The sequence below is a fragment of the Dipodomys ordii genome, unplaced genomic scaffold (assembly GCF_000151885.1).
Source record: "Dipodomys ordii isolate 6190 unplaced genomic scaffold, Dord_2.0 Scaffold196, whole genome shotgun sequence".
Lineage (NCBI taxonomy): Eukaryota > Metazoa > Chordata > Mammalia > Rodentia > Heteromyidae > Dipodomys > Dipodomys ordii.
In genome coordinates, this window is record NW_012267412.1 from 1557117 (window position 1) to 1571939 (window position 14823).

At 41.9% G+C, this 14823-nt stretch overlaps 1 protein-coding gene across 1 annotated transcript in view; it reads left to right on the forward strand.

The window, feature by feature from the left end:
• Fetub (fetuin B) overlaps nucleotides 1–7655 on the forward strand; it is a 10897-nt gene extending 3242 nt beyond the window's left edge. The window contains exons 3-6 of the mRNA XM_013034780.1: nucleotides 1921–2144; nucleotides 2900–2998; nucleotides 5347–5430; nucleotides 7209–7655. Of these exons, the coding sequence (XP_012890234.1) occupies nucleotides 1921–2144; nucleotides 2900–2998; nucleotides 5347–5430; nucleotides 7209–7571 (770 nt within the window). The 3' untranslated portion in view covers nucleotides 7572–7655. The remainder of the gene's footprint in view (nucleotides 1–1920; nucleotides 2145–2899; nucleotides 2999–5346; nucleotides 5431–7208) is intronic.
• The last annotated feature ends 7168 nt before the right edge of the window (nucleotides 7656–14823 follow it).

Below are 14823 nucleotides of genomic sequence, written 5' to 3' on the forward strand. Positions count from 1 at the left end.
CAAACCTCTGTGTGTGTGTGTGTGTGTGTGTGTGTGTGTGTGTATGTGTGTGTGTGTGTGTGTGTGTGTGTGTATGTCTATGGGTATGTGTGACAGAGAGAAAGAGAGAGATTCCTTTCAGATCTTATTAAAATGCACATTCTGATTCTGTATGCTTGGCAGGGCCTGAGATTCTGCATTTTTACCCAGCTCCGGGTGATAATGATGCAGCTGGTTTCCTTGCTAAGGCAAAAGAGCAAACCTTTCATTAGCCACAGCTGAAGGTTCCTGGCTTTGAAGAGAAGACTAACTTAAAATGAATTAGAGAACAACTTACAGTCTCAGTACTTGTATGATGGTCATAGTTATCAGAGCTATGAGAGTCAGGAAATGATGGGTGATAATGCAGCAATGACAAGCTGTGGATCTAACTCTTCATAATCTTTCATAGTCTCCCAATATACCGCCAATATATAATCCTTTTCTTTCCTTTCCCTTCCTTCCTACTTTCCTTCCTTTCTTCCTGTGCCAGTCTTGGGGCTTGACCCAAGGCCAGGGCATTGTTTCTGAGCTTTTTTTTTTTTTTTGCTCAAGGCTAGTGATCTACCACTTGAGCCACAGCTCTACTCTTGGCTTTTTGGAGATAACAGGCTCACAAATTTTCCTACTCAAACTGGCTTTGAACTGTGATCCTCAGATCTCAGCCTCTTGAGTAGATAGGATTACAGGTATGAGCTACCTGTGCCCAGCTTGAACAATGAGCTTTCCTGTGAAAAGCTTACAGGTAAAATCCGTAGCCTGATATACTAGCAAATTATCTTCCATCTCCAGCTCTTCCCAGACACTATGGCTATTCATCAATGTGATCATTCTTTCTAGTCACAGTGGTTCAACCAATTTGGTTCTGTCTCACCTGTATTTTCTAACCAAAGGGAAAGGCTTCTACCTTCATTTTTTTTATCATCTTCTTATTCTATAAGCATTTACTGAACATTATGTGTTTAAAGTTATGGTATGTTTTAAGCACCAACTAACAAATAAGACATGGCAACAATGAAGTCCCAACTTTTCAAAGGCACCCAGTATATAGAGGCAATGGTGAGAAATTACACTGAACTGGGAAGGAGGTGTGTCAGATTATACGGTATTATGCATGTTAAAACAAAATTTCTAGAATATATACATTTGCGGTAGGTGAAATCTGTCTTGCTTTGATTTCTTTTGTTATTATGAAAGAAATAATGCTCATTAGAGAATACTCATTGCCAAGAGATTCTGTTCCAGAAAATATTTTTCTCCTTTTATTATTATTATTATTGTTATATGTGTGGGTATGTTGGGGGGGGCCTGGATACTGTTCCTTAGCTTTATCACTCAAGGCTGGCACTTGAGCTACAGTTCTACTTCTGGATTTTTTTTTTGTGGTTAATTAAGAGATTAGAGTTTCATGAACTTTTCTGCCAGAACTGGCTTCAAACCATAATCCTCAGATCTCAGCCTCCTGAGTAGCTAGGATTATAAGAATGAGCTACCCATGCCCAGCTTGTCTTTCTCTTGTTTTTTTTTTTTTTTAAATATTTCTTTTGGCTGGGGCTGGGAAGGTGGCTCAGTGGTAGAGTGCTTGCCTTGCATGCCTGAGGCCCTGGTTTGATTCCTCAGCACCACATAAGCAAAAAGAAAAAAGTCGGAAGTGGCACTGTGGCTCAAGTGGTAGAGCGCTAGCCTTGAGCTGAAGAGCTGAGGGACAGCATGCAGGCCCAGAGTTTAGGCCCCCCCCCCGACTGGACTCAAAAAAAATATTTCTTTTGGTAGTACTAGATTTTGAACTCAGGCCTTATGCTTCTTAGACAAGTGCCTTACTCTGTGAGGCACATCTTCATCCCTGAAAAGATCTTTCCCACTCCATCCTCACTAACACTGAATAGTATCTAGTTTGTTCAGTCTTGGCCTCTGTTATTTTCATGACTCATGAAAATAAATTCCTCTTGTTGGCATCAACAGTTTCTCGGAGAAAGATTCATACTATGTGCCCTGATTGCCCCAGCCCCACCAACTTGTCAGACCCCGAGGTTCTGGAAGCTGTGACTGAGTCTCTTGCAAAATTCAACAGTGAGAGTCCCTCGAAGCAGTACTCTCTCGTAAAAATCACCAAGGCCTCTAGCCAGGTAAGGCTAAAATGACCAGGTCAGTGATACAAACAATGGATCTCATCACTGTTGCTATAATTTCCTAAGGTCAGCAGAAAATATCCTGGTTCTCCATTTCTTAAGAACTCCAGAACCTTTCTCTATATTTCCTCCTCTGGTAATCTGTTGGACACTCAGTCATGTTTTCATCTTTGTTATCCCATGGCACGTCTGTGCATATCCCATGACCTGATTTTACTTCATTGGTGTTAAGTCAAGATGTAAAATGGATTCATTGTCTTCAATAGAGGGGTCTGTGTAGGTTCACTATTTACTGCTATGTGCTCAGATCTGACTTAGCAAGATGACTTTTATTCCATGTTAAGGCCTGGGGCAGGTACTGAATTTTCTGGGTTAGAGATAATAGAGACTCATTCATATTTTGGATTATGTTGCTATCTCTCATATAATATATATTTTCTCTCTTGTATATAGAGCATGTATTTACATACACTAAAAGACAGCTATTTATGAAGAAAAATAAGCTCACCCACTAAGGGAAAATGTTTAGAATTTAAGAATTCAATGAAGGTGTAGTGATTGTGTTTTCTAAATACACAAATCATGGGGCATGTTGGACTCCTGTGGGGTCTTGCAGGGACAGTGGATTTGTATCTTGTGGGTTAATATGTTTGTATGGTAACACTGTGTCTGGGCATTGGAATTGTTTCTGTAAATCTAATGCTGCCAAGTAAAAGGCTTGACTTTAACATCTCAACCCTATCTCATGACAGTGGGTGGTTGGCCCTGCTTACTTTGTGGAATATTTAATCCAGGAGTCACCATGTACCAAGTCCCAGGAGAGCTGCTCACTGCAATCTCTAAACTCTGTGGTGAGTACATTTGAATATTCTTGCTTATTGTCATAATTTAGATGATCACTAAATGTGTTGAACACAAATTATAGAAAGTATGAGATACTCCTCTTCCCCTCAAGAAGTAATTACCTATTTAGAAATTAGACATACCCAAAGATGGGGGCCAGTGGCTTCATGGATGCAATTCTAGCTAATATGGGATGTGGTCATTGAGCTTTGAAGCCAGCCCGGGAAGAAAAGTCCATATAACTCTTCTCTCCAATTAACTAGCAAAAAGTCAGAAGTGGAACTGTGGCTCAAGCGGTAGAGCACCAACCTTGCATGAAAAGTTAAGGAATGGTGCCCAACCACTGAGTTCAAGCCCTATTGCTGGCATAAAATTTAAAAATAAAAAAAAACTGGGGGGAGGGGGGAGGCTGGGAAGGGATGTGAAGGGTAAACAAAGGAGGAGGCTGCAATGCTTGGTAAGAAATGTACGCATTATCCTGCCCATGTAATTGTAACTCCTCTGTACAGTATGTTCACAAATAAAATAAAATTAAAAAAAATAAAAAATAAAAAAATTATGCAGACCCAGATGCGATGACAAAAACACTTATTCAACCATAACTATACATTAGCAACATGATGCAACTACAAAAAAATGGTAAAATGTAGATGAATCTCCTCATGGTTGATGCTGATCCTACTTGGATTGGGTTACATTTGAAATGCACTATAGTAGAAAGAGAGGGCGGGGAACAAAGGAAAGAAGGAAGGAAGGAAGAGAGAGAGAGAAAAAGAAAGAAAGAAGGAAGGGAGGAAGGAAAGAAAAAAAGAAAGAAGAGACCATTAACATGGTGTTCCATTCCTTGAACCACTTTTTACACGAGAAACAGTCAAATAGCAGCTCCATAATAACATCCATAATGAGAGGGTCACTTTAAGAACACCTAGTGGGAATGTAAATGGCTACAATGTATTATGGCACAATGGGCAAAAGGTACCAGAAATATTTCTCATTTATTGACAGTAACTGCTTTACTAACATATAATTTATGTACTGTATTATAATTCATGGACTTTAACCATAAGACCCACAAATAAAGAAAAAAAATCAGATTCACTTTAGTTGTTTAACCAAAAAACAGCTTATAAAATAATAAGGAGCAAAGCTAGGTGTTGGTGGCTCATGCCTATAATTCTAAGTACTCAAGAGGCCAAGATCTGATTATCATGGTTTCAAGCCAGGCTGGGGAGAAAAACCCAGACTCTTTTTTTTTGGGGGGGGGTCCAGTTGTGGGGCCTGAACTCTGGGCCTGGGCGCTGTCCCTCAGCTCTTCAGCTCAAGGCTAGCGCTCTACCACTTGAGCCGCAGCGCCACTTCCAGCTTTTTTCTTTTTGCTTATGTGGTACTGAGTAATCGAACCCAGGGCCTCATGGATGCAAGGCAAGCGCTCTACCACTGAGCCACCTTCCCAGCCCCTAAAACCCAGACTCTTATCTCCACCAAAAAGCTACAAGTGGAGCTGTTGCTCACATGGCAGAGTGCTATGCTTGGCACAAAAGCTCTGGGATAGCATCCAGACTCTGAGTTCAAACCTCCAGACTGTCACATACACATACACACATACAAACACACACATACAAACACACACACTCACACCACACAAATAATACAAAACACTACTAGGAAGCTATTATGAAGATAATTATAGAAGCCTATCCAAGAGAATTTGCTCAATATATTGCTTAGTAACATAATAGATATATAATAATATGCTCCAATGTTTAGAAAACAATATGTACACAGGAAAATCATTAGAAGAAAATGAATTATTATAAATAATAACTGTCTTCTATCAATTCCAGATTGTTTTATCTTCCTCTTGTTTAAATATTAAATAAAGAACTATTTATTACATTTGTAATAAGAAAATCTTTATTTTATATTAAAATAACAGTAAGGTGATGAAACAGTTATTTTGTCTAAGAAGAAAAAATTCAAGTGGAAAATACTTGGAATGGATGCTATTTAAAAAAAAAAGACAAAAACAGGTTTTCAAATTGACAGAAGAATAGAACTAAAGCCAACAGGTAGAAGTTATATAGATACTGGTTTCTGCTCAATGTAAATACATTTCTAATAGTTGAGTTTTGGTCCTCAAGATATAGGGAGTTTTCTATTACTGGAGGCAATTTAGCCTAGTTTGTATGATTTCTTGGTAGAGATGATTTGCAGGGAATGGACCAGAGCCTGTCTATCATAAACAACAACTTAAAAATGTTGATTGGTTCTGTGCCAATGGAAGCAGAAAGTGAGCTGATTTCCGCTTATGGTAATCTTAACACTGACATGACCTTGTATTTTTCTTTATTTTCAGTCTGTTGGTCTTTGCGAAGGTTCTCTGACTAAAACACAAGAAGATAAGTTTGTTACTGTATCTTGTGACTTCTTTGAATCACAGGTATTTTCTTCAATCTAATTGTCCTTTGTGAAAGAAAAGAGCATTGTATTTGTATATACCCACCATGACCCACCAGCCTCTTTTGAGATCCAAGATCCTCACTTTATTCAAACTATCCGAAGGGGACATCTACTGGTTGGAGCTAGTCACACTCATTCATGGTAGCTGACTAGAGCCCTGCCATACTTTAATTACAATATGGCTTAAGATTACAGAAACAATGAACAACCAGCTTGGATGGCCCAAGCTTCTGAGACATGAAATTCAGTGTCCCAAAGAAGTCTTACTCCCAGCCTCAGGAGAAGTCACTTCTATGAAAACATTCCAGTGCTGGCTGTGGTGGCTCAGGCCTGTAATTCTAGCTACTCAGGAGGCTGAGATCTGAGGATTGCAGTTCAAAGCCAGCCTGGGCAGGAAAGTCTGTGAGACTCTTATCTCCAATAAACTACTAGAAAACCAGAAGTGGTGCTGTGGCTCAAGTGGTAGAGCTCTCGCCTTGAGCTGAAGAGCTGAGGGACAACCCCCAAGCCCAGTGTTCAAGCCTCACGACTAACAAAAAAACAAAGAACCAAAAAAACATTCAGTTCCCCTATCATGGAAGTTACTAAGCATCCCATATTAGTCAGCCTGGTACAGGCTGCTTTGCTTCCGGTCCTGCTCTGCACCTGTGAGTTCTCTGACCTCACTCAGTTCCCCAAAAGAAACTAAGAGCAGCTAAATGAGTGTGCCATGCAAGGTTCAATACAGAATAAACAGTGAAAAGTGCCAGGTAGGAGTGACAAATGCTTGCAATTCCTAGCTACTACTCAAGAGGCTGAAATCATGATTCAAAGCCAGCCTGAGCAGACAAATCCCAGAGTGTTTTTGTTGTTCCAGTACTAGGGCTTTAATTCAAAGCCTGGGGGCTGTCCCTTAGCTTTCTTTGCTCAAGGCTGGCATGTTGCCACTTGAGCCACACCTCCACCTCTGGCTTTTTGCTGGTTTAATTGGAGATCAGAGTCTCATAGACTTTCTTGGCCAGGCTGGCTTTGAACTGTGGTCTTCAGATCTGGATCTTCTGAGTAGATTACAGGTATGAGACACCAACACCCATCTGAGAGACTCATTTCCAGTCATCCAATAGAAAGATAGAAGTAGAAGTGTGACTTAAATAGTAGAGTTTCAGCCTTGAGCCAAAATGCAAGGGACAGTCAGAGGCCAGGAATTCAAGCCTAGTAGATGCATAATTAATTAATTTAAAAGTAGATAATATAATAATAATAAAAGATACCACCTGCTGCATGCCACCTGCTGCTACTACTGGGAACAGAGACACTTCATCAAGACTCTTCGGATCATTTTCAGCTCTGAAATTGTGAGACTTGAAGCCAAGCTTTTATAAGTCTAAGTCTTCTCTGGTCCTTATCTGTATTTACTTTCCCCCTTGAACCAGGAGCCCCGTCCTCTTAGCTGGGTTTTTTTTTTGCCAATCCTGGGACTTGAACTTAGAGCCTGGGCACTGTCCCTGAGCTTCTTTTACTCAAAACCAACACTCTACAACTTGAGCCACAGCGCCATTTCTGGCTTTTTCTATTTATGTGGTGCTGAGGAATCGAGCCCAGGGCTTTATGCATGCTAGGCAGGCATAAAGGCAAGCATTCTATCACTAAGCCACATTCCCAGCCTCCTTTTAGCTGGTTTTACTGTATAAGATTCTACCAGAAAGGAATAAAACAGCTTGAGCCTGGTACCTGTCAGGGCTTTCCCTAGAAAATTCATTAATTTTTTTTTAATTTCTGGTTCAGGTTCCAGGAAGTGAAAATACTGAGGCTACCCAGGGACCCCCAATCCTCCCTGAGACAGAGGACCCATCTAAGAAAAAGCTTTCCAGTTTCCCCATACCAAGGGGCTCTGTCCAGCACCTCCCTGACTTGGATGATGAAAAGGCCAAAGATCCTCAGGAGAAAGATCCTCAGGAAGCCTTCCCCGTGCAGTTGGACCTGACCACAGATCCCCAGGGAACAACCGTGGATGTGTCTTTCCTCTTCATGGGGCCTGAGGAAAAGAAGCTGCGTGTGCTGCCTTTCCCCACAAAAAAACAGCACTCTACACAGTGCCCATCGCCTGCCAATCATCCCAGTCCTCTTATTCTCCCGCCCTGAGAATCACAGAGAGTGTACCATGTGGGTGTGATTTCTTGTACAAGATGAGTGGTGGTAGGAATGGGACAGAGAGAGAGGTTCAAATGTAGACAATAGCTAATAAAGTATGTCCTTTTGACTCTTCTTGGCTTCAATGTGTTGTTGGGAATGGGCATAATGAGACTAAAATCCCCAATGTGGGCTACACTGTATACCCACCTACCAACATGTGCACTCCCAAGCAAGGGTTTATTAAGATAGTCATCCTGTTTATGCTCAGCTCTTTAGACATAAGCTGCCCAAAGGAATTTCCCTAAGAGATGGAAGAAATTGAAGCTCAGTAGAGTTGCCTTCACGACCTCACCTTTGCCTACAAGGTCAAGTCTAGCTCGATATTGCCCATGCTATTTTCAGCCCTTGACCTCTTTTCATTAGCCTAGATATCTCTATAGTTGGGTCACTCACTAAAATGAGGTCACATAGAAGCGAAGTGTGCCCATAGTGTCTGCCAGGCTTAGAACATGACGCTCGATAATAGTCTTTATGTTTGTGTGTTTTCTAGTTCTGGGCTTGAACTCTGGGCCTGGGATCTGTCCTTCAATCTTTTACTCAAGGCTAGCTCTTTACCACTTGAGCCACAGTTCTATTTCTAGCTTTTCTGTAGTTAATCATTGGCTTTTCTATCTGAGCTAGCTTTGTACCATAATCCTCAGATCTTAGCCTCCTGAGTAGCTGGGATTACAGGTGTGAGCCACCAACTCCTGGCTCCTAGTGTCCTTTTTCCAATATTTAAAAACTATATGGTTCTGGGTGCCGGTGGCTCACACCTGTAATCCTGAACTACTCAGGAGACAGATCTGAGGATTCTGGTTTGAAGCCAGTTTGGGCAGAACTCTTATCTCCAATTTACCACTCAAAAACTGGAAGTGGAGCAGTGGCTGAAAGTGATAGAGCACTAGCCTTCAGTAAAAGAGCTCAGAGACAGTGCCCAGGCCCTGAGTTCAAGCCCCACAGCCAGCAAAAACAAAATTTAAAAAATCCTATGTGGTGCTGGGTGGTAGTGGATCATGCATATAATCCTAGCTATTTGAGAAACTGAGATCAGAAGGATAGCAGTTTGAGGACTGTCCAATCATACACACAAGATTTCTTCTCAACCAATAGCTGGACACAGAAGTACACACCTGTCAACCTAGCTATATATGAAGTTAAGATTCTGGTCATAAAACCAGATTGGGGAGAAAACTCTGAGACTCCATCTCAACAGAAGAAGCTGGGTGTGGTGATACATACCTGTAATCCCAGCTACAATGGAAAGTGAAAAATAATAGGATTGTGGTGTAGACATGTGCCTGGACAGGAAACAAGAGACCTAATTTAAAAAATAACCAGTGCAAAAAAAAAAAAAGTGTGGGAAACCAGGAGGCATCTGTGGCTCATACCTGTAATCCTAACTGAGGGTTGTGGTTTGAAACCAGACTGGGCAAGAGAATCTGTGAGATTCTTATTCTCCAATTAACCACCCAAAAGCCAGAAGTAGTGCTGTGTGCTCAAATGGTAGAGCGCTAGTCATGAACATAAAAGCTCAAGGATAGATCCTAGATCTCCTGAGTTCAAGTCCCAGGACTAGTACACACAAAAAAAGGAAGACATATTCAGAAACAGTGAACTACCAGCTTGGATGGCCCAAGCCTTTGAGACATTGATTTCAGTGTCCCAAAGAAACCTTATTCTAATCCTCAGAGAGAAGTTGTTTCCATGAAAACGTTCAATCCTGATCCAGAAATACTTGATGTTTGCTTAAATCCCACTGTAGGGTATTTTAGAAAAGGCACATTTATGAAGACTGTAAGAACATCTGTGGTTGCCAGGGATTGGAAAGGGGGAAGGATTAGTAGGTGGAGCTCAGAGGGTATTTTATAATGTTATAATGGTGGACACATGTTATTACAACATTGTCAAAACCCATAGAGTGTTCGCTCATGGGAGAAGAGTGTAATGTACACTATGAACTTCGGATGATAATGATGTGTCATTGTAAGTTGATCATTTATAACAAATGTACCTTTTCAGGTTCAAATATTTATAGTGGGGAAGGCTATGAATAGGAAAGGAATAGGTAAGAAGTACCTAAGAACTTGCTGTTTCTTCCCACTCAAGTTTTCCCTGCTTCTAAAATAGCTATAATATGTATGTGTGTGTGTATATATATATATATATATATGTATATGTATGTATGTATATTCTGCTGAGCTCTGGTGGCTCATACCTGTAATCTGAGCTACTCAGGAGGCTGAGATCTAAGGATCAAGGTTCAAAGCCAGTACAGTTGGGAAAGTCTGTGAGAATCTTATCTCAAATTAACCACTAAAAAGCTGGATGTAGAACTATGGATCAAGTGGTAGAATGCCAGCCTCAAGTGAAGTAGCTAAGGGGCAGTACCCAGGCCCCAAATTTGAGCCCGGTACTGTTTTTATCCATAATGTTACAAAAGATACCCTTATAAGTCTTTAATTATTTCATTGAAATTCACTGGGTCAGTTGATAGAATGTTATGTCATTCAAGATTTTTGTTCCTTTATTCTTTAAAAGCATTTATTGTATTTCATTACTTTACTTATTCAAAAATACATGGGTGTGTGTCAAGATAGTAAAGGTAAGAGGATGCCTGGCTTCTATACACACTTCTAAGTCTCAGAGGAGGGCTGGGAAGGTGGCTCAGTGGTAGAGCGCTTGCCTCGCATGCATGAGGCCCTGGGTTCGATTCCTCAGCACCACATAAGCAGAAAAAGCCGGAAGTGGTGCTGTGGCTTATGGCTTAAGTGGTAGAGCACTAGCCTTGAGCTGAAAAGCTGAGGGACAGCGTCCAGGCCCAGAGTTCAGGCCCCATGCTCAGCAAAAAAAAAAAATAAGAAATCTAAGTCTTGCCAGGCGCTGGTGGCTCATGCCTGTAATCCTAGCTACTCAGGAGGCTGAGATCTGAGGATCGCGGTTCAAAGCCAGCCCGGGCAGGAGAGACTGTGAGACTCCTATCTCCAATAAACCACCAGAAAACCGGAAGTGGCGCTGTAGCTCAAGTGGTAGAGCGCTCGCCTTGAGCTGAAGAGCTGAGGGACAGCGCCCAGGCCCAGAGTTCAAGTCCCACCACCGACCAAAAAAAAAGAAAAAAAGAAATCTAAGTCTCAGAGGGAAAAAAAAAGTACTGTAGGAAAAATGTATTCTCAACTTTGACACCTCATCCTCCCACACCCTAGTATTCTAATCCCTCCACCTATCTTTGGTTCACCAGGCACTCTATATTGTGTGCAACCAATATAGCAGTAATTCGAAGGCTTAAGAGTTCAGTTCATTGGAACATCAAACAAGTTTTGTTTTAATCAATAGTTTTCCTCCCTGTCTTTTGGGTTTGGAGCCTTTTAACAATATCTGGGGCATAGTCCATGGTCATTCTGAGTTGCCCTAACCATAATCCTAGGCCAAAGGCCTGACTCTGCGGATTCCAATATGCTGGGTTCCACCACTTGCCCCAATACACCTGTCAAAGAAGATCAGAGGAAGTAGATTTATTAACATAGCAGATGTACCCAGGAAGAGGGAAAGTAAGCATTTCATTTCATCTTTGGGATTCTAACAGGAGTGTTCAGTTTAAATAAAGAGTTGAGCACCTGTAGCTCACAACTGTAATTGTAGCTACTCAAGAAGCTGGGATCTGAAGACTGCAGTTCAAAACCAACTTCAAGCAGAAAAGTCCACGAGACTCTTATCTCCAATTGTCTACCAAAAAACCAAAAGTAGAACATTGGTTCAAGTAGTAGAGCACTAGCTTTGAGCAAAAATATTCAGGGTTGGTGACCAGTTCCTGAGTTTGAGACCTAGGACAAGGACAGGAAGAAACAAAGGAAGGATAGAAGGAAGGAAGGAAGGAAAGGAAAGAAGGAAGGAAGGAAAGAAAAAGAGAGAAAGAAAAAGAAGGAAGGAAAGAAGGAATGAAGAAAGGAGGTAGGAAAGGAAGAAAAAGAAAGAAAGAAAGAGAGAGAGAGAGAAAGAAAGAATAAAAGAAAAGAAAAATTGTCAACTCAGCCCTTCTATATTTTTGTCTTCCAGTGAAGTGGGAATCAAAGTGGAATTTTATACTCCAGGCCTGAGTCAGGGGCTTCTACGTCAGGTCTGTCAAAGAAAGAGCCATGGTCGGGGCTGGGAAGGTGGCTCAGTGGTAGAGCGCTTGCCTTGCATGCATGAGGCCCTGGGTTTGATTCCTCAGCACCACATAAACAAAAAGAAAAAAGCTGGAAGTGGAGCTGTGTCTCAAGTGGTAGAGCACTAGCCTTGAGCTGAAGCGCTGAGGAACAGCGCCCAGGCCCAGAATTTAGGCCCCACGACCAGATCCCCCCCCCCAAAAAAAGAAAGAGCCATGGTGAAGAGAGCAGAAAGGAGGTTTATTACATAGGATGGGCTTACCCTGCAAAGATCTTCTGCAGACTTTCAGCCATCTTTGGAGCATGGACATGAGCTAGAGGTTTACATAGACAAAGAACTGGGGGAAGGAATTGGAAGGAATGATGAACACCAGTTATAGATGTGGCCCGGCTGGCTGGTCACTACCAAATTCTGGAGACGTTTTCACTGTCATCACTTTAAGGGAACAATCTGGTGGCTGTGGCTGACATCTCCTGCTCCAGGGAACAGCCTCATCATTGCAGGTACTTACCCTCACTTAGGGAGCGATCTGCTCTTCCTTAGAGATAGTTTCAGCTTCTTGTCAGAACAATGTCACTGATCAGTCCTGTCCTTTCCTGGATTCCAAGATGATGGCAAAGTGGGTGGTTTAGAACAAAGGACACAGATACAAAACCAAGGCTGGGATGGCAAGATTTTTCTCTTATTTTGCTTAATTCTTGAGCCCAAGTAAGTAGTCAGTGCTATTCAGCAAAAGCAACTTGAAAAGCACTTGTTACCAGGAGTAAATATTTTATAGCACAAGCAGTTTATATGGTGGTATCATTCCCTTTAAGGGTTTAGAAGCCAACATTGCTGATTCTAATATTTCAATCTCAAGTATTATTTTAATGTGTTTCTGTCTGTGTGTGTGTGTCTGTGTGTGTGTGTGTCTGTGTGTGTGTGTGTCTGTGTGTGTGTGTGTGTCTGTGTGTGTGTGTGTGTGCGCGCGCGCGTATGCGTGCATGTTGATTCTGGGGCTTAAATTCAGGGCCTAGGCTCTCTCCCTTAGCTTTTCCTTTTGCTCAAAGCTGATGCCTTGCTTGAGCCACACCTCCACATCCAGCTTTTTTTTTTTTTGGTGGGGGGAGGGATTAATTGAAAATAAGAGTCTCTTGGATTTGTCTGTCAGGGTTAGTTTCCAGTTGTGATCCTCCAATCCCAGTCTCCTGGTTGCTAGGATTACATGTGTGAGCCACCAATATCTGGCTTCTTTCTTCTACTTTTTGTTTTTGCTTTTTGTAGGTCGAGGGGCCTGAACTCTGGGTCTGGGCGCTGTCCCTCAGCTCTTCAGCGAGCCTCAGCCCCACTTCCGGCTTTCTCTGCTTATGTGGTGCTGAGGAATCGAACCCAGGGCCTCATGCATGCAAGGCAAGCACTCTACCACTGAGCCACCTTCCCAGCCCCTCTACTTTTTTTTTTTTTTAACTCAGGGCCTGGTCATCATCCCTGAGCTTTATGGCCCAAGGATAGTACTCCTGCATTTGAACCACAACTCCACTTCTGACTCTTTTTCGTAGTTAATTAGAGATACAAATCTCACAAGTGGGCTGGGAATGTGGCTTAGTGGTATAATGCTTGCCTAGCATGCACGAAGCCCTGGGCTGATTTCTCAGTACCACATAAACAGAAAAACCCAGAAGTGGTGCTGTGCTGAAGTGGTAGAATGCTAGCCTTGAGTAAAAGAAGCTCAGGGACAGTGCCCAGGCCCTGAGTTCAAGCCCCAGGAGTGGAAAAAAAATAGTCTCACACACTTTTTTGCCTAGGCTGACTTTGAACTGCAGTCAGCAAATCTTAGTCTCCTGAGTAGCTAGGGTTACAGGTGTGAGCCACTTTCTTCCACCTTTAATATAAGATACTTTCAGGGCCTTTTGGAAAAGATTATATGAAATGCCAATCTTTTCATTCTCCAAATCCTTTCCCTTCCTTCTTTCCCTTCCTTCAGTTCTGTCTAGAGGCTCAGGTATTTTAAAATCACCAATATTAATATCTAGGTCCACTTCCCAGACTTTCTAATTTTAATTACAGGGTCTTAACCACCAAGATTGATTTTTTTCACATAATTTTTTAAGTGATGGGGCTTGAACCCAGTACCTTGCACGTGCTATGAGACATGCTCTACCACTAAGTTATAGCTCCATCACAAAACCAGGATTTTTGTTTCGCTGCTGTTGTGCCAGAACTGGGTCTTGAACTCATGGCCTTTCAGTCTTCCTTGGGTTTGTTTTTAATCAAGGCTGGTGCTCTACCATTAGAGCCACACCTCCACTTCTGGCTTTTTGCTGGTTTGTTGGGGATAGGAATCTCTCAGATTTTTCTGCCTGGCCTGGCTTCATATGCTAACCCTCAGATCTCAGCCTCCTGAGTAGTATTACAGGTGTGAGACACCATTTCTTGGCTACTAGAATTTATTTTTAAAAGATCTTGCAGCGCTTCCAGTATGAAATCAAGATCAGAAAGGAGGGTTTTACTACTGCTATATTGGACGGGTTACTGGGGGCTTGGCTAATTCTTCTTTCTTGCTGATGGCATGTGTTTTCTTTGGTGCATGGTTCAAATTGCATGCGGGAATACTACACAGACTTGTAGTCCCCTGTATCCTCATTCCAGTATACCTCAAGTTTCATTTTTGCTTCCGTCATTCCCTGACACTAACTAGTGTTTTGTTCCCAACTTGACTCCTTAAGGACAGCACTTTCCTCCACACCTAACAATCACGCAATAAAGAAGTAACATCTAGGATTAGAAATTAAATATCTGCAGGGTTGCAGCCTTTTCATCATCCAATTCTACCTGAAATCAATTCTTTTTATGTTAACTGTTGGACATGTCACATCTCTTACATGATGCAGTTACATTCAATTGAGGAATTTTAGAGTCATAATCCAAAGAGTGCTCCAGATTTCCAACCAAGATAGGCAGATAGGGGCAAATTACTACAGCCCCCATAGGCAGCCTAGGATCAAAACCATACTCTGGATCTGCCACTTAATAGAAATAGTCATATTTGTACCTATCCTGGTTTCACCCACACACCAACGGTGTGTCTAACCTTTTT